The sequence below is a fragment of the Rhinopithecus roxellana genome, chromosome 19 (genome assembly GCF_007565055.1).
Source record: "Rhinopithecus roxellana isolate Shanxi Qingling chromosome 19, ASM756505v1, whole genome shotgun sequence".
Classification (NCBI taxonomy): domain Eukaryota; kingdom Metazoa; phylum Chordata; class Mammalia; order Primates; family Cercopithecidae; genus Rhinopithecus; species Rhinopithecus roxellana.
In genome coordinates this window covers 54,795,816-54,817,493 of record NC_044567.1, presented here as the reverse complement: position 1 = coordinate 54,817,493, position 21,678 = coordinate 54,795,816, and the positions used below count along the sequence as shown (strand labels likewise).

Genomic DNA, 21,678 nt, shown 5'->3' with positions numbered 1-21,678 from the left:
CAGGCTGGTCTCGAACTCCTGACCTCAGGTGATCCACCCGCCTTGGCCTCCCAAAGCGCTGGGATTCCAGGCATGAGCCACTGTGCTCAGCCAAGAATTAAACATTTATCCTGCTTTACTAGATGAACTGTGCTTCAAAGTTACTAATAACTAATAAGAGAAGTTTCCTCTGTATGAAGGGACAAACAGAATTGGAATGTCATTATTTGCAACTCTAAATGAATTAATGAATCTAGGCAATGATCATGAATGACTGCTCACGTCACGAAGGCACAATCTAACATGATGTGCCTCCAGATGGTAGTATATACCACCTACACACACCACCTACACAGTGTTCTTGCTGTCCCTCCCCAAGGAAAAAAAACAAGAATCAACCCTGTATCTGATCAAGTTTCTTTTCTTTTCTTTTTTTTCTTGTGAGGCAGAGTCTCGCTTTGTCGCCCAGGGTGGAGTGCAGTGGCACGATCTCGGTTCACCGGGTTCAAGCGATTCTCCTGTCTCAGCCTCCTGAGTAGCTGGGATTACAGGCACCCGCCACCATGCCTGGCTCATTTTTTTCTATTTTTAGTGGAGACAGGGTTTCACCATGTTGGCCAGGCTAGTCTCAAACTCCTAACCTCAGTTGATCCACCTGCCTCGGCCTCCCAAAGTGCTGGGATTACAGGCATGAGCCACCGTGCCCAGTGCCCCACTCCCTTTTTTTTTAAGACAAGGTCTTGCTCTGTCACCCAAGCTGGAGTGCAGTGGTGCAATCACAGCTCACTGCAGACTCAAACTACTGGGCTCAAGCGATCTTCTCATCTCAGCCTCCCAAGTAGCTGGGACTACAGGCGCATACCACCACTCCTGGCTATTTTTTTTTTTTTTGTAGAGACAGAGCTGCTATACCTAAAAATATGCTTCTATCTGTATTTAAAGTTGAATTATCAACTTTAGACAGTTTCAGTTGCCTTAATTCTATTCAGATATATTTTTATATATTTTTTTAAAAATTGAAATACACATACAGAAAAGCATATCTGTTATAAATGTTAAGTCTTAACTTATTCACCAGGAACCCAAATTCCCTCTCATGCTCACTCACCACTACCAACCTCTCTCAGTATCCCGGTTTCTGTCACCACGGGTTGGACCTGTCTGCAGTCTTCAGTATCTGACTTCTTTCATGTAAATTATTAAATTACTATTATCGAGATGGAGTCTCGCTCTTGTCGCCCAGGCTGGAGTGCAGTGGCGCAATCTCGGCTCGCTGCAACCTCTGCCTCCCGGGTTCAAGCAATTCTCCTGCCTCAGCCTTCCGAGTATCTGGGACTACAGGAATGAGCCACCACGCCCGGCTAATTTTTGTATTTTTAGTAGAGACAGTTTCACCATGTTGGCCAGGCTAGTCTCAAAATCCTGACCTCAGGTGATCCACCTGCCTCTGCCTCCCAAAATGCTAGGATTACAGGCGTGAGCTGCTGCACCCAGCCTTTTCGTGTAAATTATGCGTATGGGATTCATTCATATTGTTGTGAAGGCGGGTTCATTCACTGGAACAGAATTACTGTGTAGTTTCCGTCTTCTGAATATACAACTTATTTACCGTTTCTACGAGAGACATTTCAGGTGCTTCTAGTTTAGGGCTATTATGCATACTGTTGCTGACTTTTTGGAGCCTCCAGCAGATGGAGAGTAATCCCATCTACTTCACTCGATTGCTGTCAGGTGGAAATAAAATGAGACTATAATGTATTGAAGTACTCAAATAACAATAAACATTATATCCAGTGCTTCAAATCTACTACATCTACTGGTTCTTGCTCACAATGCTGCTCTTCAATGTAAGTCCTACACCATTCTTTTAAACATTCCACACACATTGGGAGCACCACCCACCTCCCTACAGTCAGACGCTGGCGACTCCCCCTCCGGAAAGCTGTCCTTGACTAGCCCCAGCCTCAGCCATTTCCTTTTCTCAACTCCTGACCACTCTTGCTGCCACCATTCATGTCAACACTCACTCACATGCAAATCTGCATCAATAGCGCTACGTGTTTTTCTTTCCTATAAAACTGATCATTGTAAAGAACAGAAAACAATGTCTGATTTGTTTATCATCACAATGAAGACCACACTTAAGGAGAAAAGTAACTAAGAAGAGGGTCCTAATAAGCTCTGGCTTTGCTCAAGAGCTCAGGCCCCTGGCCATCACATCCATTTGGTAGCATAATGCACAGCCCAGTGCCGTACTGGTTTTCAAACTCTTTCTTTTTTTTATTTTGAAACCGAGTCTCACTCTGTCATCCAGGCTGGAGGGCAGTAGTGTGACCTCGGCTCACTGTAACCTCCGCCTTGCAGGTTCAAGCGATTGATTCTCCTGCCTCAGTCTCCCCAGTAGCTGGGATTACAGGCGCGCACCACCACGCCCAGCTAACTTTTGTATTTTTAGTAGAGATGGGGTTTCACCATGTTGGCCAGGCTGGACTCAAACTCCTGACCTCAGGTGATCCGCCGCGTCAGCCTCCCAAAGTGCTGGGATTATCATCCACCACAGCCAGCCCAAACCATTTCTTAACAGCAGGAGACTTTCAACAAATAAATCAATGCATAAAATTGATAAAAGCAGATGAGCTCTTTAAAATGAGAGGGAGGCCTCAAGTACCAGCCTGATGTCTGCCCGACCCTGGGGCCCCTACACGGCATCCCTCAGCTATGTAACGAGACTGAAAACCTATGGAGAAGGGAGCCAGGCTCTGTCAGGACACCCACCTCCAACACGCACAAAGTTGCCTAATTAATTTGACACTTGTCCTCCATCTGCTCTCCAAAAAGCCCTGTAGTTCTTACTCCCTAGACAGTCACGTCCCAGGCTTAAAGGTAATGTCTTCAATGTAGAGGATCCTTTTTAAGCCCACAGTTCCTGAGCAGTACTCACACCAAGAGTGAACAACTCACTGGGGCTCCATTTTCCCCCTTTCCTCTTAACAAATGTCAAACTTCCTTAAAGCAAACCAAAATAAAGCTAAAATAATGCCTTGGGCAATTAGAGGAGCGCTGGAACAAAGAGGTAAGTGGCTTGTTAGAATTCTGCAGAGAACAGTTTGTAGAACACGCGTCCTTATATTCATCATTAGTTGAAATTATGGAACAAAATTGTATCAACATTAGGACCTGTCTTTTTTTGCTAAAATAAATCCAGACAACAGGAATGGGCTGAGTGTGGACACTTGAATCACCAGTGAATTAGAATTTTTCAGCATTCAGCACCAACAGAAACGAGTCAGGAGGCCTGAGATAAGTGAAAACAGAAGTTGCCATAGTAACTTGCACATTTACCCTAAAATGGCGGGAGTGGGGGTGGGGAAATAGGTCAATGTTTCTGCTTAACTAGCTCTATTCCTTGTCTAAAGTAGCATCCTCCTCCTTCCTCACCCCCAACAGGAGCAACAGGGGGGAAGTCAGATGGGCTTTTCAAAAAACGAGGGTGGGGAGAGAGGTCTAGGAAGAGGGAAGAGAACCAAGAGGACCGCCAAATACAAGCCTCGTGAGTACCCTGGGACGATCCCCTGGGGAAAGCAGTTGCTGATCAAGGGCAGCAGCACTAAGAAACTGTTGCTGGGTTACTACAAATCAGGAATTGCGTTTTTTCCTGTAGCGGTTGAAGTGCGTCTAATGGAACACTTGGGAGTGCATTATTAGCAGCTTTGGGGGCCGGGGTACTGGTGGGGAGGGAGGAAGAGTCTGGCATGGGCCCTTAGCATTCTGATGGTTGAGAACTAAGAATGGAGCTGAACGATGCCCCAAAACAGAGAAGAGGAGGAGAGGGAAGCTTAGGGGGTTCCTTTTCAAAATAAGCTGGTTTTGTTAACACAGAAGCAGTGCCCTTTACTACGTGGACCTGACATTACTACTCATCCAGGAAGGCCAGGAGAGCCAGGAGGACTCGGTCTCCGAGCTGGTGTGGACTGCCAGGGCGCATTATCCGCTCTTCCACCTGCAGTGCCGACCCATGGGGGAGGCGGGTTAAGCAGAAAGCACTTGAAAACAGGTGCCGTTCCACTTTCCTGCAGCTGTGCCTCCTCAGGGCTAACTCAGAGCATTACTAATAATGATTTTAACCATTTGGTGTGAGGGCCCTGGTATTCTAGAAAATGACAGAAAGGATAATCTTTCGGGGTGGTGAGGGCTGTTAAAAAAGAAGCATCTTTTTAAGCAGAGACTATTTCAAACACAAACCTCTAGATACCTTACTGCACTGTCCAGCAGTCTACACTTCAGGGAAAGGGCCATTCAAATGGCACTGGGGAGCGTACTTCAACCCAGCAGCACTTCTAGCTGCAGAGCAGGACAGGCTCAACCTCGAATTTAAGCTCCTGTTTTCAGAAACATGGTAGTATCTGCAAATTGTTCCCTTGTGCTACATGTCTCTACTCCTCTACCCTACAAGAGCAGGGGAAGAGACTCAGACACAGCAACAGGTAAGATGACTTAAGAGACGAAGAGCAGCCAAGAGCTTGGGAGAACAGCACCCAGAACAAGCCTGCTGTAGGGGCTGAGGAGAGACGTAGAGCGGCAGGTGTTGGGTCCCCGCACATACTAAGGAAAGGAAGAGCACGTGCTGAGCAGGGTGTGCAGACGCTTCAGTTGGGAATCTCCAGGCAACAAGAAGCCAGCCACACCTGGGAGGGAACTGTGAGAACCAACAGCGGCTATTCTGTCACTGCCTCTCAGCACTGCCCAGAAAATCATTCAGTCTGGCCAGCTCAGAGGCGGTTTTCCTTTACCTATAGCAGCACTGTGGACAAAGAGACATTTGTGAACAAATCTTTTTTTTTTTTTTTTTTGAGACAGGGTCTCACTCTGTTGCCCCAGGCTGAAGTGCAGAAAGTGCAGTGACGTGATTAGGGCTCACTGCAGCCTCCACCTGCCAGGCTCAAGTGATCCTCCCACCTCAGCCTCCCCAGCAGCTGGGACTACAGGCATGTGCCATCAAAATACAAAATTTGTTGTGTATTTTGTAGAGACGGGATTTCACCATGTTGCCTAGGCTGGTTTCCAGCTCCTGAGTTCCAGTGATCAGCCCGCCTCGGCCTCCCAAAGTGTTGAAATCACAGGTGGGAGCCACCAGGTCTGGTCACAAATCATTTCTTTAAACTTTTTATTCCAGAAAATGTTCTAGCATACACAAAATAGAAAGAGATAATGATCTATCACCCAGCTTCAAAAATGTTTAACATTCTGGTGCGAATCTGAAAGCCGAGATATAACCCTTCATTAGAATGGTCCCCGAGTGTTACACATCAAAACCTGCAATCCAAAAAGTCAACTTCTGCGTTCTCCAGGAGCCCCAGGAGGCAGCTATTCCAGGACAGCGGCAGTGGTGAGGAAAAGAAAGAGACCTTACTTTCAGTTCTTGAGGAAGATCCACCAGCGTAATTATACCTGCAAAATGTTTCTACAGGTTATGTTACCTGAATTTTTTTTTTTTTTTTTTTGAGACGAGTCTCGCTCTGTCGCTCAGGCTGGAGTGCAGTGGCCGGATCTCAGCTCACTGCAAGCTCCGCCTCCCGGGTTCACGCCATTCTCCTGCCTCAGCCTCCCGAGTAGCTGGGACTGCAGGTGCCTGCCACCATACCCGGCTAGTTTTTTGTAAGTTTTTTTAGTGGAGATGGGGTTTCACCGTGTTAGCCAGGATGGTCTCAATCTCCTGACCTCGTGATCCGCCTGTCTCGGCCTCCCAAAGTGCTGGGATTACAGGCTTGAGCCACCGCACCCAGCCCTTGTTTTTTTTTTAAATATTTTATTTTTAATACTTTTGAGACAGAGTCTTGCTCTGTGGCCCAGGATGGAGTGCAGTGGCACAATCTCAGCTCACTACAACCTCTGTCTCCTGGGTTCAAGCAATTCTTGTGCCTCAGCCTCCCTAGTAGCTGGGATTACAGGTGTGCACCACCACGTTCAGCTAATTTTTGTATTTTTAGCAGAGACACGGTTTCACCATGTTGGCCAGGCACGTCTCAAACTCTTGGCCTCAAGTTATCCACCCAGCTCAGCCTCCCAAAGTGCTGGAATTACAGGCATAAGCCACCGTGCCCGGCCACATTTTTAATTCCTAAAAGACACGTTTCTGTCTGCTGAGCAAAAATCACTGTGTTGTACAAACTCAGAGGAAGGCTCCACGGTCTCCAGGACCAATCTTCTAGGTGTCTTGGTGACAACCCCTTTCCATTTTGACATAAGTATTTGGGGCAAACTTCAGTTAAACAGGACACTAGTGATTCAGTTCACTTATGACTGACCAAGACCCGCCATGTGCTGGCAGGTGGCGAAGCTGAGCGAGGTCTGTACTTACTGGTACTGTTACATCATCATAAAAACTCCAAGCTAAGGCCCATCTCATCGTCCGACCTTGACAGAATTCAGTGTAGGTGACTTTAGGAACCTGAAACCAACAAAGATAGCATCTCATCAAACTGAAATCATTCTACCAAGATGTTTCTGGCTGCTGACTCATGCTATATTATGTTGATCCTTCTTTTTAATCAGCTAACAAACAATATTATCAAACAACAGTTATAGATAGCTACCTAATAATGAATAACTCATCTCTCAATAAAGTTGTTTGTCTCCCATACAACATAAGAGAATTTATAGATGTGACTTAAAGGTTCAAATATATGAACACCAAAAACACAGCTCTTTAGAGAATTATTTGTAATATGACTCAAGTGAGGTTTTTTTTTTTGTTTTTTTTGAGACAGAGTCTCATTCTGTCACTCAGACTGGAGTGCAGTGGTGCGGTCTCGGCTCACTGCAACCTCTGCCTCCCAGATTCAAGCAATTCTCCTGCGTCAGCCTCCCGAGTGGCTGGGATTACAGGTGAGTGCCACCATGTCCAGCTAATTTTTGTATTTTTAGTAGAGACGGGGTTTCACCATCTTGGCCAAGCTGGTCTCGAACTCCTGACCTCGGGCAATCCGCCCACCTTGGCCGCCCAAAGTGCTGAGATGACAGGTGTGAGTCACCATAACTGGCCTCAAGTGATTTTTTGTTTTCTTTTTTAGAAAGAAAGCCAGCTAAAGCCTGGCTAGATACAGACAGGGAATCTCTTTCATCAATCAGAGTTTAAGAAAGGTAAAGAACTAGTTCGTAGCTCTCACAATTTACCCAAGAAACGGTGTTGTGAGGAAAAGAGGAAGAAAGAATAGGACGCCAGAGAGAAACCAGAGACCAGAAACTCTGCTCCTCCCACCGACGTGCGTCTGACGCTTTTGTTGAGAAGTCCTCTGACTCACACCAAACACCAGAAACTGGGAGGAAAGTGGAAGTGGCGGGGGGAGTATTTATTTTATTTAAAAGAAAATTGTTTTGGGAGACAGGGTCTCGCTCTGTCATCCAGACTGCAGTTCAGTGGTGTGATCTTAGCTTGCTGCAACTTTGACTTCCCAGGCTCAATGGATCCTCCCACCTCAGCCTCCTGGGTAGTGGGGACTACAGGCACGCGCCATTATACTTGGCTAATTTTTTGTATTTTTTTGTTGAGATGGGATTTCGCTGTGTTGCCCAGGCTGGTCTTGAATTCCTGGGCTTAAGCAATCTGCCCGCCTCAGCCTCCCAAAGTGCTGTGATGATAGACATGAGCCACTCTGCCCTGCCTGGGAGTACTTACTTGTGATCTGCCTTCTGAAACAGGAGCAGGGGGCTCTACTCTTGTGGAATGTCGGAATGTCATCCTAGTGGGAAGCACACGGGACCGAGACTGTGTTCTGGTGCTGTTCCCCCAGAGCTAACTGCATGGCCCACAACAAAACCTTCAACCTACCTAGCTTGAGTTTCTGGATCTATAAAGGAGTTGAATTTGTCTTAGAGGCATGGTAAAAAATTAAAATTAAAAAAAAATTAAAATAAAAAGGAGTTCGATGTGAGGTCAGTGGTAGATACCAGGTTTTTTGATTTCCGGTTTCTCTCTGACATTCTACTCATCTGTTTTTCTCCACCTTTCTCTGTTATAATTGTCAAAAAAGGCCTTGTTTTAATAATCTATAAAAATATATTTTAGCCCTAAAAATATAGAACTTAGAAAACAAAACAAAAAAAAATTTAGAGTTTTAGAGTATAAAGAAAATTCTATACTCAAAACTACCATCAGAGTAGATACAGGTCAGGTACGTGGGTCACGCCTGTAATCCCAGCGCTTTGGGAGGCCAAGGTGGGAGGATTGCTTGAGGCCAGTAGTTTGAGACCAGCCTGGGCAATAAAGCAAGACCCTATGTTTATAAAAAATAAGGATTACTTGAGTGCAGGAGTTTGAGACCAGTCTGGGCAACACAGAGAGACCTTGTTTCTACTAAAGATTTAAAAATTAGCTGGGCGTGGTGGTGCGTGCCAACAGTCCCAGCTACTTGGGAGGCTGAAGTGGGAGGATTGCTTGAGCCTAGAAGTTTGAGGTTGCAGCAAACTATGATCATGCAACCACACTACAGTCTGGTTGACAGAGCAAGACCCCATCTTTTTTTTTTTTGGAGATGGAGTCTAGCTGTGTCACCAGGCTGCAGTGCAGTGGCACGATCTCAGCTCACTGCAACCTCTGCCTCCCAGGTTCAAGTGATTCTCCTATCTCAGCCTCCTGAGTAGCTGGGACAACAGGTGCCCAGCACCATGCTCGGCTAATTTTTGTATTTTTAGTAGAGATGGGGTTTCACTATGTTGCCCAGGATGGTCTCGATCTCTTGACCTTGTGATCCGCCTGCATCGGCCTCCCAAAGTGCTGGGATTACAGGCGTGAGCCACTGCGCCTAGCCCGACCCCATTTCTTAAAAAAAAAAAAAGAAAAAAGTAGATATATGAAAAATAACCTCAAGATGGACTAAAGACTAGAATGTAATACCTTAAAGTATACAAAATACTAGAAGACTTGGTTCCAAAGGAAAAGAAATCATTAGGTGGGGTACAATGGTGCACACCTGTAATCCCAGCACTTTGGGAGGCTGAGGTGAGAGGACTGCTTGAGCCCAGGAGTTTGAGACCAGCCTGGGCAGCACGGCAAGACCCTATCACTACTAAAGAAAAAAAAAATAGCTAGGGATGGTGCCATGTGCCTAGAGTCCCAGCTACTCAGGAGGCTGAGGCGGGAGGATGGGTTGAGCCCAGGAGGTCAAGGTTGCAGTGAGTCATGATCCCACCACTGTCTCCAGCCTGGGAACAGAGCTAGACCTGGTCAAAAAAAAAAAAAAAAGAAAAGAAAAGAAAAGATATCTAGACTTGAATTAACTTAAGTATCCATCAACAGAGGATTGGATTAAAAAAAAATGTAGTATACACATACAAAATGGAATACTATTCAGCCATAAAGAAGAATGAAATTGTGTCTTCAGAAACATGGATAGAACTGGAGGCCATTATCTTTTTTTTTTTTGAGACGGAGTCTGTCTGGAGACAGCCTGTGTCCAGCCTGTTGCCCAGGCTGGAGTGCAATGGTGCAATCTTGGCTCACTGCAAGCTCCGCCTCCCAGGTTCATGCCATTCTCCTGCCTCAGCCTCCCAAGTAGCTAGGACTACAGGCACCCACCACCACACCTGGCTAATTTTTTTGTATTTTTAGTAGAGACGGGGTTTCACCATGTTAGCCAGGATGGTCTCAATCTCCTAACCTCGAGATCCACCTGCCTCGGCCTCCCAAAGTGCTGGGATTACAGGCATGAGCCACTGCGCCCAGCCAGCTGGAGGCCATTACCTTAAGTGAAACGACTGAGACATAGAAAGACAAACACCACATGTTCTTACCTCTAAGTACGAGTTAAATAATGTGTACACACGGAAGCAAAGTATGGAATGATGGACGAATGAAGACTTGTGGTTGGGGAGTGGGAGACCAGGTGATGGGAGGTTGCTTAATTGTTCCAGTGATAGTTACACTGAAGGCCCTGACTTCACCACAATGCAATATATCAATGTAGCAAAACTGTACTTGTGCCCCACGGATACAAAGAAAAGTAGCTACGTGAGAACAGTAATGACGAAGCCTCACCCCTTGTATGCGAAGCTCTTCCTTCAGAGGTGCCAGGCTGCATTTCTTTCCCAGCATACAGCTATACCATCTAGGGGGAAAAAAAATCAGACAAGTAAATACTGTTTATGCGGTTAAATTTTTAAACTAAGCATTATTCAAGTGAGTAAGATGAGAACAGTAACAAACAAACACTGAGTAAGGTCACAAGTGAAAAATAACAAGAACTGCATATAATGTATTTAGACAAAGACCAAATCTAATGATGGAAAACAAGCCCAAGGCAACTTAATAAAAAATATATATATATATATAAATGCACTTAGCCTCTCCAGTGCTTCAGGGCTATATATTAAATATTTGAGTAAAGCAGTCTCATCTGTCATGCTTACAATGAAGGCCGTTTAGCTCTAGGACAGAAATTAGAAAATAAAGAACAACAAAAACATCATACTAAGAGAACTTATAAGATCCAGCATGAACCTGTATTGTGAGATGTCCTCATCTGCAAGTAATTTAACGATAGATAATGAGTTTCAACAGATCATGAAATCAATTTGTTCTAGAGTAAAAACAAATCCAGAAGAAGGAATGTGGAGAAGTTGGACTGAACTGATTAAAAGGTAAAGAGACAGAATGTATTTCTTCTGATTATTCTAAAAAGTTCGTAAAGGACCTCTGCTTCAGCCCATGAAAGATGAGTTGCTACAGGAATTGCTCTTCCACCATACACAACCAGGAAACTGGACAAAACACATAAAAGAGCTGTTTTTCAGACACTGGACAATTGGCAGTGCAGACCTACGGTCCCAGAAACAAACGAGGTGAGCCTGCATTTGCTAGTGCTTCCTGCTTGAAGGAAATTCCCAGACTGCAGTACAGGGAAAAGAAATTCAAACACAGTCCAACCTCTTGCTGAGCTGATGAGACACAGACCGAAGGTCACAGGTGCTGACGGAGTTAATGATTTGTAAAGCAAATGAACAAGAGCAAATGAAACCCAAGTAAGAAGAAGAAAGGAAAAAAAAAAAAATAAAGATTAGAGCAGAAACTGAGGAAAGAGAAAACAAACAATGGAGAAGAATAATGAAATCAAGAGCTGGTTCTTTGAAAACAAATTTTCTTGTAGTCAAGAAAAAAAGAAGACGCGAACTCCCAGTATCAGAACTGAAAGGGGACGTCCCACAGATCCTACAGGTATTAAAGGATGTGAAGAGAGTATAGAACAACTTTTTGCCAATAAATTTCACAACTTTGATGAAACAAATTCCTTCAAAAACACCAACTACCCAAGATTACTCAAGAAGAAATAGATAACTTGAATAGGTTTTTTTTTTTTCTTTTTTGAGATAGAGTCTTGCTCTGTTGCCCAGGCTGGAGTGCACTGGCACGATCTGGACTCTCTGCCACCTCCGCTTCCTGGGCTCAAGCGATTTTCCTGCCTCAGCCTCCCAAGTAGCTGAAATTATATGTGTGTGCCACCAGGCCCAGCTAATTTTTTTGTTTTTGAGACGGAGTCTCACTCTGTCACCCAGGCTGGAGTACAGCGGCGCAGTCTCCACTCACTGCAACCTCCGCCTCCCGGGCTCAAGTGATTTTCCTGCCTCAGCCTCCTGAGTAGTTGGGATTAAAAGCGTGCGCCACCACACCCTCCTAATTTTCTTTTGTATTTTTAGTACAGACAGCATTTCACCATGTTGGCCAGGCTGCTCTCAAACTCCTGACCTCAGGTGATTCACCCACCTCAGCCTCCCTAAGTGCTGGAATTACAAGCATGAGCCACCATGCCTGACAAAGAAATAGATAACTTGAATAGTTCTCTATCAATTGAAGAAATTGAATTTGTATTAAAAACTTTCCAGACCCAAGTCACTTCACTAGTGAATTCTGCTAAACATTTAAGGAAGAAAAAATATTAATTCTATGCAAACTCTTCCAAAAAATTTTACAAGAGGGAACACTTCCCAACTCATAAGGCCAGTATTTATTTATTTTTATTTATTTATTTTGAGACAGACTCTCACTCTGTCGCCCAGGCTGGAGTGTAGTGGCACGATCTCGGCTCACTGCAAGCTCCACCTCCTGGGTTCATACCATTCTCCTGCCTCAGCCTCCCGAGTAGCTGGGATTACAGGCACCTGCCACCATGCCCGGCTAATTTTTTGTATTTTCGGTAGAGACGGGATTTCACAGTGTTAGCCAGGATGGTCTTGATCTCCTGACCTCATGATCCACCCGCCTCGGCCTCCCAAAGTGTTGGGATTACAGGCATGAGCCACCACACCAGGCCCATAAGGCCAGTATTACATCGACAAATCATATCAGTTCTTACAATGATAAGAAGACTGTAGGCCAGGCGTGGTGGCTCACGCCTGTAATCCCAGCACTTTGGGAGGCCGAGGCAGGCGGATCACGAGGTCAGGAGATCGAGACCATCCTGGCTAACACGGTGAAACCCCATCTCTACCAAAAATACAAAAAATTAGCTGGGCGTGGTGGTGGGCACCTGTAGTCCCAGCTACTCGGGAGGCCGAGGCAGGAGAAAGGCGTGAACCTGGGAGGTGGAGCTTGCAGTGAGCCAAGATCGCACCACTGCACTCCAGCTTGGGCGACACAGCGAGACTCCATCTCAAAAAAAAAAAAAGAAAACTATAGACCAGGTAGCCTTCATGAACATAAGATATAAACATCCTTAACAAGGGAGGGTGGACTGGGAAAAGGGAAGATGTTGGTGAAAGGGCACAAAGTTTCAGCCAGACAGCAGGAATAAGTTTTAGGTTTTAGCATAGCCTGGTGACTACAGTCAAAAATTACATATTACATATTTCAAAATTGCTAAAAGATTAGACAAAATGTTCTCACCACACAAAAAATTACGTGGGAGAATATGTTAGTTTGATTGAATCATTTAACAATAAACACATATAATCATGAGTCACATGAGGACATCTCAGTAACAGATGGCACTTACAACAGTGGGTCCTATAAGATTAAAATGGAGTTGAGGCCGGGCATGGTGGCTCACGCCTTTCATCCCAGCATTTTGGGAGGCTGAGGTGGCAGATCACTTGAGGCCAAGAGCTCAAGACCATCCTGGCCAACATGGTGAAACCCCATCTCTGCTAAAAACACAAAAATTAGCCAAGTGTGGAGGTAGGCACCTGTAATCCCAGCTACCCAGGAGGCTGAGGCAGGGAAATAGTTTGAGCCGCAGAGGCGGAGCTTGCAGTGAATGGAGATCGCACCACTGCACTCCAGCCTGGGCGACGGAGCGAGACTCTGTCTCAAAATAGAATGAAGTAAAATAAAATAAAATACATTAAATACAACGAAGTTGAAAAAGTCCTATTGCCTGGTGATGTCGTAGCTGTTGTAACATCGTGGCACAATTTTTAAAAGTAAAGTATAGCTTAAATGTACAGTGTTTATAAAGTCTAAGTACTATACAGTGATGTTCTAGGCCTTCATATTCACTCACCACTCTGTCACTGACTCACCCAGAGCAGCTTCTAGTCCTGCAAGCTCCACTCATGGTAAGTGCCCTACACAGGTGAACCCTTTTTTCTTTTTTCTTTTTTGTTTTTTAAGGGTTGTGCTCCTTCCTACATATATAAAGAATACGTGCCGGGCATGGTGGCTCACGCCTGTAATCCCAGCATTTTGGAGGCCGAGATGGGTGGATCACTGGAGGTCAGGAGTTTGAGGCCAACCTGGCCAACATGGCAAAACCCCGCCTCTACTGAAAATACAAAAATTAGGTGTGGTGGCACACGCCTGTAATCCTAGCTACTCAGGAGGTTGAGACAGGAGAATTGCTTGAACCCGAGAGGCAGAGGTCACAGTGAGCTGAGATGATGCCACTCCACTCCAGTCTGGGCAACAGAGCAAGACTTTGTCTTAAAAAAATTTGTTTTAATTAATTTAAAAAATAAAAGGTATATTAAAAAAGGTTTAAAAATCCTTAATAAGATACTAGTAAATTTAATCCAGCAATATATAAAAAGAATAATACATTATAACCAAGGGGCATTTACTCCAAGAATGCAAGGCTGGTTCAATATTCAAAAATCAATATATATAAGTCACTATATTAATGGACTAAAAAGGAAAAACCACATTATCACCTCAATAGACATAGAAAAAGCATTTGGAAAAAGTCAACACTTTTTCATGACAAAACTCATCATTCATGATAAAAACTCTAAACAGACTAGAAATAGAAGAAAACTTCCTCAACCTACTAAAGTGAATCTAAGAAACAAACAAACAAACAAAACCCCCAAACCAAAAAACTCTACTACAGCCAACATCATAATGGTCAAAGTATGATAAAACTGCCCTAAGATTGGGAATGACGCAAGACGGCCACTCTTCACCACTTCTATTCAAAATTGTGCTGGAGATCCTTGTTGGTACAGTAAGGCAAGAAAAAGAAATAAAACGCATACAAACTGAAACGAAAGAAATAACACTGACTATACTTCTGCCTTTGCATCACAGAAGACATGATCTTCTAGGCAGAAAATTCCATGAAATCTAGGAAAAACCTATTAGAACTAATAAGTGAGTTCAGCAAGGCCACAGAATAAAAGGTCAACATAACATCAGTTGCTGGGGCCAGGTGCAGTGGCTCACTCATGTAATCCCAGCACTTTAGGAGGCCAAGGCAGGTGGATCATCTGGGGTCAGGAGTTCGAGACCAGCCTGGCCAATAGGGTGAAACCCTGCCTCTATTAAAAAATACAAAAATTAGCTGGGTGTGATGGCAGGAGCCTGTAATCCCAGGCACTCAGGAGGCTGAAGCAGGAGAATTGCTTGAATATGGGAGGTGGAGGTTGCAGTGAGCTGAGATCACACCACTACACTCTAGCCTGGGTGACAGAGCAAGACTCCGTCTCAGTCAATCAATCAATCAATAAAAATTTTTAAAAAATCAAATTTCGGTAAAAAAGAAAGATAAAAGTGACTAAAAAGTAAAATACTAATGGCCGGGTGCCGTGGCTCAAGCCTGTAATCCCAGCACTTTGGTAGGCTGAGGTAAACGGATCATGAGGTCAAGAGATCGAGACCATCCTGGCTAACACGGTGAAACCCCGTCTCTACTAAAAAAATACAAAAAACTAGCTTGGCGAGGTGGCGGGCGTCTGTAGTCCCAGCTACTCGGAAGGCTGAGGCAGGAGAATGGCGTGAACCCGGGAGGCAGAGCTTGCAGTGAGCTGAGATCCGGCCACTGCACTCCAGTCTGGGCGACAGAGCGAGACTCCATCTCAAAAAAAAACAAAAAACAAAAAAAAATACAAAAATTAGCTGGGTGTGGTGACACGCACCTGTAGTCCCAGCTACCCGGGAGGCTGAGGCAGGAGAATCGCTTGAACCTGGGAGGCGGAGGTTGCAGTGAGCCAAGATCACGCCACTGCACTCCAGCCTGGTGACAGAGCCAGACTCCGTCTCAAAAAAAAAAAAGGAAAGTAAAATACTAATAAATCAACTGTATTTTCTTAGAGTAGCAATACATAATTTAGAAATTAAAATTGTAAAATGCCATTTATGGTAGCATGAAAATACATAAAATACTTAGGAATAAAATTCGTATAATGTGTGTAAAGAAAACTACAAAGCACTGCTGAAAGATAAGACCTAAATAAATGAACAGCTAAACCAGGTTGGAATGGAAGACTCATTATTGTTAAGGTATCAGTTCTTTCCAACTTAACCTATACATTCAACACAATCCCAACCATAAATTTTCATGAAAATTGATAAACTGATGCTGAAATTTATATGGAAATGCAAAAGATTTCAACTAGCTAAAACAAATGTTTTTCCATAAAGACAGGGTATCACTATGTTGCACAGGCTGGTCTCAAACTCCTGCATGCAAGCAGTCCTCCTGCCTCAGTCTCCCAACATGCTGGGATTACAGGTGTGAGTCACCATGTCTGGCTGAAAACAATTTTGAAAAAAACTAACAAAGATAGAGGATGTTCACTGCCGGATTTCAAGACTTCTATAAAGCTATGATAATTCAGATCATATGGTACTGGCATAAGGTAAGACACAGATTAACAGAATGGAACAGAGTTCAGAAATAACTCACTTATAAGGTCAGTTGATTTTAAACAAAGGCCCTTAAAAGTTCAAAATTGTGCTCTTTAAAAGAGATTTATGCCGGGCGCGGTGGCTCAAGCCTGTCATCCCAGCACTTTGGGAGGCCTAGGCGGGTGGATCACGAGGTCAGGAGATCACGACCATCCTGGCTAACATGGTGAAACCCCGTCTCTACTAAAAACACAAAAAATTAGCCAGGCATGGTGGCGGCGCCTGTAGTCCCAGCTACTCGGAAGCTGAGGTGGGAGAATGGCGTGAACCCGGGAGGCGGAGCTTGCAGCGAGCCGAGATGGCGCCACTGCACTCCAGCCTGGGCGACACAGCGAGACTCCGTCTCAAAAAAAAAAAAGAGATTTATAAAAATGCAAAGGCAACTATAGACTGGGAGGAAATACTTGCAAAACACATTTGACAATGGACTGTACTCAGAATCTATAAAGAACGACCAGTCAGTAAGATTAATAAACCAATAAAAAGGAGATACGGGAATGACCAATAAGCACACGCAGATGCTTCCTATCACCAGCCACCAGAGAAATGCAGATTCCAACCATAATGAGAGACCACTACCCACCCATGAGAACAGATACATTTTCAAAAGGTGACAACAGTACCAAATGGTGTCAACGGAAACTCTCAGATATTGCTGGTGGGAATGCAAAATACTGTACAGTCACTTTGAAAAGCAGCTTCTTACAAAGTTAAACATATACTTACAACAGGACCAGGAGTCCTACTCTCAGGTATTTACTTCGGATGGAGGAAAATTTAATTACACAGAAAAAATTATAAGCAAATGTTCAGTTTTATTCCTACTGGTCAAATCCTGGAAATGACCCAAATGTCCATCAACTGGCAAATGGATGAACAAACTGTGGTATCCTCAGCCTATTTAGCAACAAAAGGGACTGGCCACTGACACAATAAAAGCATGGATATGCTACATGAAAGAAACCAGACAATCAAAACCTGCATTTTCTATGCCTCCGTTTGTATGAAAAGTCTAGAACACACAAAACTGTTGGGACAGAAAGTACATCAGGGCTACAGGAAGCTGGAAGCAGAGTGTGGACAGACTGCAGAGGGGAACAGGAAACTTTTTAGGATGATGGAAATGTTCCACATTTGTCTAAACTCATCCAACTGCACACATAAATGGGAGTCACTTAAGTTTACCTCAGAATGACTGACTGAAACATATACATGTGGTTATCTTATACCTTCAAATGCACATAAAATAAGAGTTAACAATATTGTAATGTTTTACACGTTTCCTTCTTATTTTATAACAATTTAGCCAAACTAACAATACATATTCCGTCTCCTGCTTTTCTCACTGAGCATTATAATCACCTGTGTCACAAAATTCACCTAATCGCATTAAAAGGGAAATTTCAGATTAAGGGATATACATTCAATATTTAATTGTTTATATACAAAATGCCTACTACGAAGATGAATTTTCAAGTGACTAAAATTCTAAGAGAATTTAAGAGTCTCTAAAATCACAAATTAGGTTAAAACTGTATGAAACTGACATTTTTATATATCAAAAACTATTTTATAGGTCAAAAACTGTTGAAGATTGGCAACCTGGTATTTCAACCTCATACATTAAATAACATATGAAAAATCTAATTATTTTTAAAGTATGAAAAATGCTATTATGTTAGAAATAGTGGGCATCAACAAATATTTTATCTTGATTGTGAATTCAACACGAGGTGACTGCACCTATTTTTGTTTAGGCAATCCTTTTTCCCTTTGAAAATAAAGAAATAATTGGTATAGCTAAACTACTTTAAACAAACCCTGTAAAGTTATTTAAAGGATAATAAATTTCATTTGGTTTAAAAATGTTTAGAAGAAAAATAGTATGTTCCCTTTAAGAAACTATTGTCAGGCACAGTGGCTCACACCTGTAATCCCAGCACTCTGGGAAGCCAAGGCAGGAGGATCACTTGGGGTCAGGAGTTCGAGACCAGCCTGGCCAACATGGGGAAACCCTGTCTCTATTAAAAAATACAAAAAAAAATTAGCTGGGCATGGTGGTGCACATCTGTAGTCCCAGTTACTCAGGAGGCTGAGGCAGGAGAATCGCTTGAACCGAGGAGGTGGAGGTTGCAGTGAGCTGAGATCGTGGCACTGCCCTCCAGCCTGGGTGACAGAGGTAGACTCTGTTTCAAAAAAAAAAAACAGAAAAGAAAGTGTATAAATGGAGGAATCATTAACCAGGAATTTAAAGCCTTGGGTATGTTAGGAACAAGATGAAGTAAGAGAAATAAGGAGCAATTAGTGCTGACACAGCAACAGCATAAAACAGGTTAATTAACTTTCCTTTAAAACTAGCATTCCTGAACAGATTAAATAGATTAGAGCTATCAGAAGCCAAGAAACGGCCTAGAACAACAAAGAAAGATACTGGCTGGGTTTGGTGGCTCACATCTGTCATCCCACCACTTTGGGAGGCCGAGGTGGGTGGATCACTTGAGCCCAGGAGTTCAAGACCATCCTGGGCAACATGGCAAGATCCCATCTCTTACAAAAAATAGCTGGGCATGGTGGTGCATGCCTGTGACCCCAGCTACTGGGGGGCTGAGGTGGTAGGATTGCTTGAGCCTGGGAGGTCAGGGCTGCAGTGAGCAGTGATTGCGCCACTGCACCCCAGCCTGGATGACAAAGCAAGCCCTTGTCTCAAAAAAAAAAAAAAAAAAAAAAAGATACTCTAAGGTTCTTCAGGAGAGGAAGGAAAAGAAATATTTAGAAGACAAGAAAGGCCAGTAAGAGTTAAACATGCCACTGACAATTAACAGACACTTGGGAGGGAGTTCCTATTTCTTTTAACCTGTGCACTAAATTGAATACCACACAGCGAATCATTTCAGATTGAATGTCATATATACACTGTTTACAGCAACAGTTGTATTTGTTATGGAAAAAGCAGAAGTCACTGGATGTGGTAAAAATCCTATTTTAGCTGCACATTTAAAATATGCCTACCCACTAGATCCTAGCTACTCTCAACAGGCATCTTGTGACAACTAATCAAAATGCAAGTGGAAAAAAAATGAAGAAAAGGAAGATCTAGTCACCCAAGAGACTTTGAATCCATTAAACTATTTTAATGATGAAAATAGCACTCTACTTATTACAACATTTAGGAATTCCTCTGAGATGGTAGGTTTCAAGAAAAATTATTTTGAAATACTTTCAAACTTCCAGAAGAGTTGCAAGATTTGTGCAAATGACTCCAGTATACCCTTCACCCAGATTCACCAATTACATCTTCCTTCATTTACCCATTCTGTGTGTGTTTTTTCCTAAGCTGTTTGAGAACTAGCTACAGACATCACCATGTCTCATTAACTGTAATATTTTGGCATGTTCATTTTAAAAGCACGTATTGTTTTTTGTGGTTTTTCTTAGACATTTTGTTTAGACAGAGGCTCACTCTGTCTCCCAGGCTGGAGTGCAGTAGTACAATCTCAGCTCACTGCAACCTCCGCCTCTGAGGCTCAAGCGGTTCTCCTGCCTCAGCCTCCAGAGTAGCTGGGATTACAGGTGCGCGCCAACACAACAGGCTAATTTTTGTATGTTTCCTAGAGACGGGGTTTCACCATGTTGGCCAGGCTGGTCTTGAACTCCTGACCTCAGGTGATCTGCCCTCCTCGGCCTCCCAAAGTGCTGGGATTACAGGTGTGAGCCACTGCGCCTGGCAGAAACAAGTGTATTCATTTTTGTAACCACAGAAGAATTATCAAATTGCTAAAACTTAACACTCATTCAATACTATTATCTGGACTACAGTCCACACTTAAATTTCACCTGTTTATCCCAATTTTCTCCCTGATGCAGGGCCCATTAGGATTGTGAATTCCGTGTACTTGTCACGTCTCTTTAGCCTCCTTCAATCTGGAATAGTTCCTCAGTCTTCTTTTACTCTCAGGACCTTGATGTTTTTGAGGAGCTGTTTTTACAAAATCCCTCAATTCGGTGTGTCTGAAGTTTCCACGTCGTTAGATTCAGATTACGCATTTTTGGCATGAAGAGCACGGAGGTGCTGCTTGTCCTTCCAGGTACATCACATCAGGAGATGAGCACACAGCAAACTCTGTTTACTCTGTAAACTCCTGCGTTTCTCTTTGTAATTGTAAGTAACCTAAAAGGGGGGGGTGGTTCTTTGAAACTAGGTAATTATCCTGTTCCTTTTCAAATTTCCCCTTGCCAATTGTTTCACGAATCAATTATTACTATGATTGTTGCAAAATCTGAGAGCCTCTAAAATCACAAATTAGGTTAAAACTGTATGAAACTGACATTTTTATACATCAAAAACTGTTTTATAGGTCAAAAACTATTGAAGACTGGCAATCTGGTATTTCAACCTCATACATTAAATAACATAAATGAAAAATCTAATTAATTTTAAAAGTATGAAATTAGTAATGTAATAGTCTAAGTTTATTCTTCTTTCTATATTTATTCGTCGGCATTCACACTATCCCCCGTATGTATTTCATTTATCTTCTTCAGTGGGTCAGTGGGTTATAAGTCATTATTGTCATTATTCATCTTGAAACTCAGGTTGTCCCAGCTTTGCCCCGAGCTCACTCTAGGTTCTTCTGACATGTCATTTTTTGAGTACGTCATTACTTTCTGGTACTAGAAGATATTCCAGGCTCATCGTGTACTTACCCTAACTCAGAACTGGAATTTACCATTTCTCCAAAAAACTTTTTTTCCCCTCAGTGGGGAACGGTTATTCAGAAACTCATTAAAAACTAAAGTGAAGTATAATATAGAAAAACAGGAAAGCAGAGGTTTGGGATATAAGCAATTATGAACCTTACCTAAAAAGTTCTCTAAATAGTAAAATCCAACACCTTGCTGTCTATAATAAATTACTAGAACAAATGCTCCAGACATTCAACAGAGCAGCCCTAATGTCCACCTGATCTCAAAATTTACTATTTAAACTATCATAAACTTCCAATCTATATAACTAAAAATAAACTTTTATCCTATGCTCTTATTAATCAGTGATTTTAATTATTCACTTTTTGACATGGACAAGAAAGACTACTTTTTTTTTTTTTTTTTTTTTGAGATGGAGTCTTGCTCAGCCGCCCAGGGTGGAGTGCCGTGGCATGACCTTGGCTCACTGCAACCACTGTCTCCTGGGTTCAAGCAATTCTCCGCATCTCAGCAAACCGAGTAGCTGGGATTACAGGCACCCGCCATCATGCCCAGCTAATTTTTGTATTTTAGTAGAGATGGGGTTTCACCATGTTGGTCAGGCTGGTCTTGAACTCCTGACCCCTGGTGATCTGCTCACCTTGGCCTCCCAAAGTGCTGGGATTACAGGCATGAGCCCCCATGCCCGGCCAAAAGACTACATTATAACAAGCAAGTGGAACCAAGGTTTTAAATTTGTTATCCTATTTATTTATTTATTTATTTATTAGTTTTGAGATGGAGTCTCGCTCTGTTGCTCAGGCTGAAGTGCAGTGGCGCAATCTCAGTTCACTGCAACCTCTGCCTCCCAGTTTCAAGCGATCCTCCTGCCTCAGCCTCCCAAG

The 21,678-nt window shown here is 43.2% G+C and overlaps 1 protein-coding gene across 4 annotated transcripts in view; it reads right to left on the bottom strand.

The window, feature by feature from the left end:
* The window catches only part of METTL16 (methyltransferase like 16), an 89,693-nt gene that overhangs the window by 13,752 nt on the left and 54,263 nt on the right, over positions 1-21,678 (bottom strand). For all 4 annotated transcript variants that reach the window (XM_010388486.2, XM_010388490.2, XM_010388489.2 and 1 more), the window contains 2 exons: positions 10,013-10,082; positions 6,338-6,427 (listed from right to left, as the gene is read on the bottom strand). In XM_010388486.2, the coding sequence (XP_010386788.1) occupies positions 6,338-6,427; positions 10,013-10,082 (160 nt within the window). The remainder of the gene's footprint in view (positions 1-6,337; positions 6,428-10,012; positions 10,083-21,678) is intronic.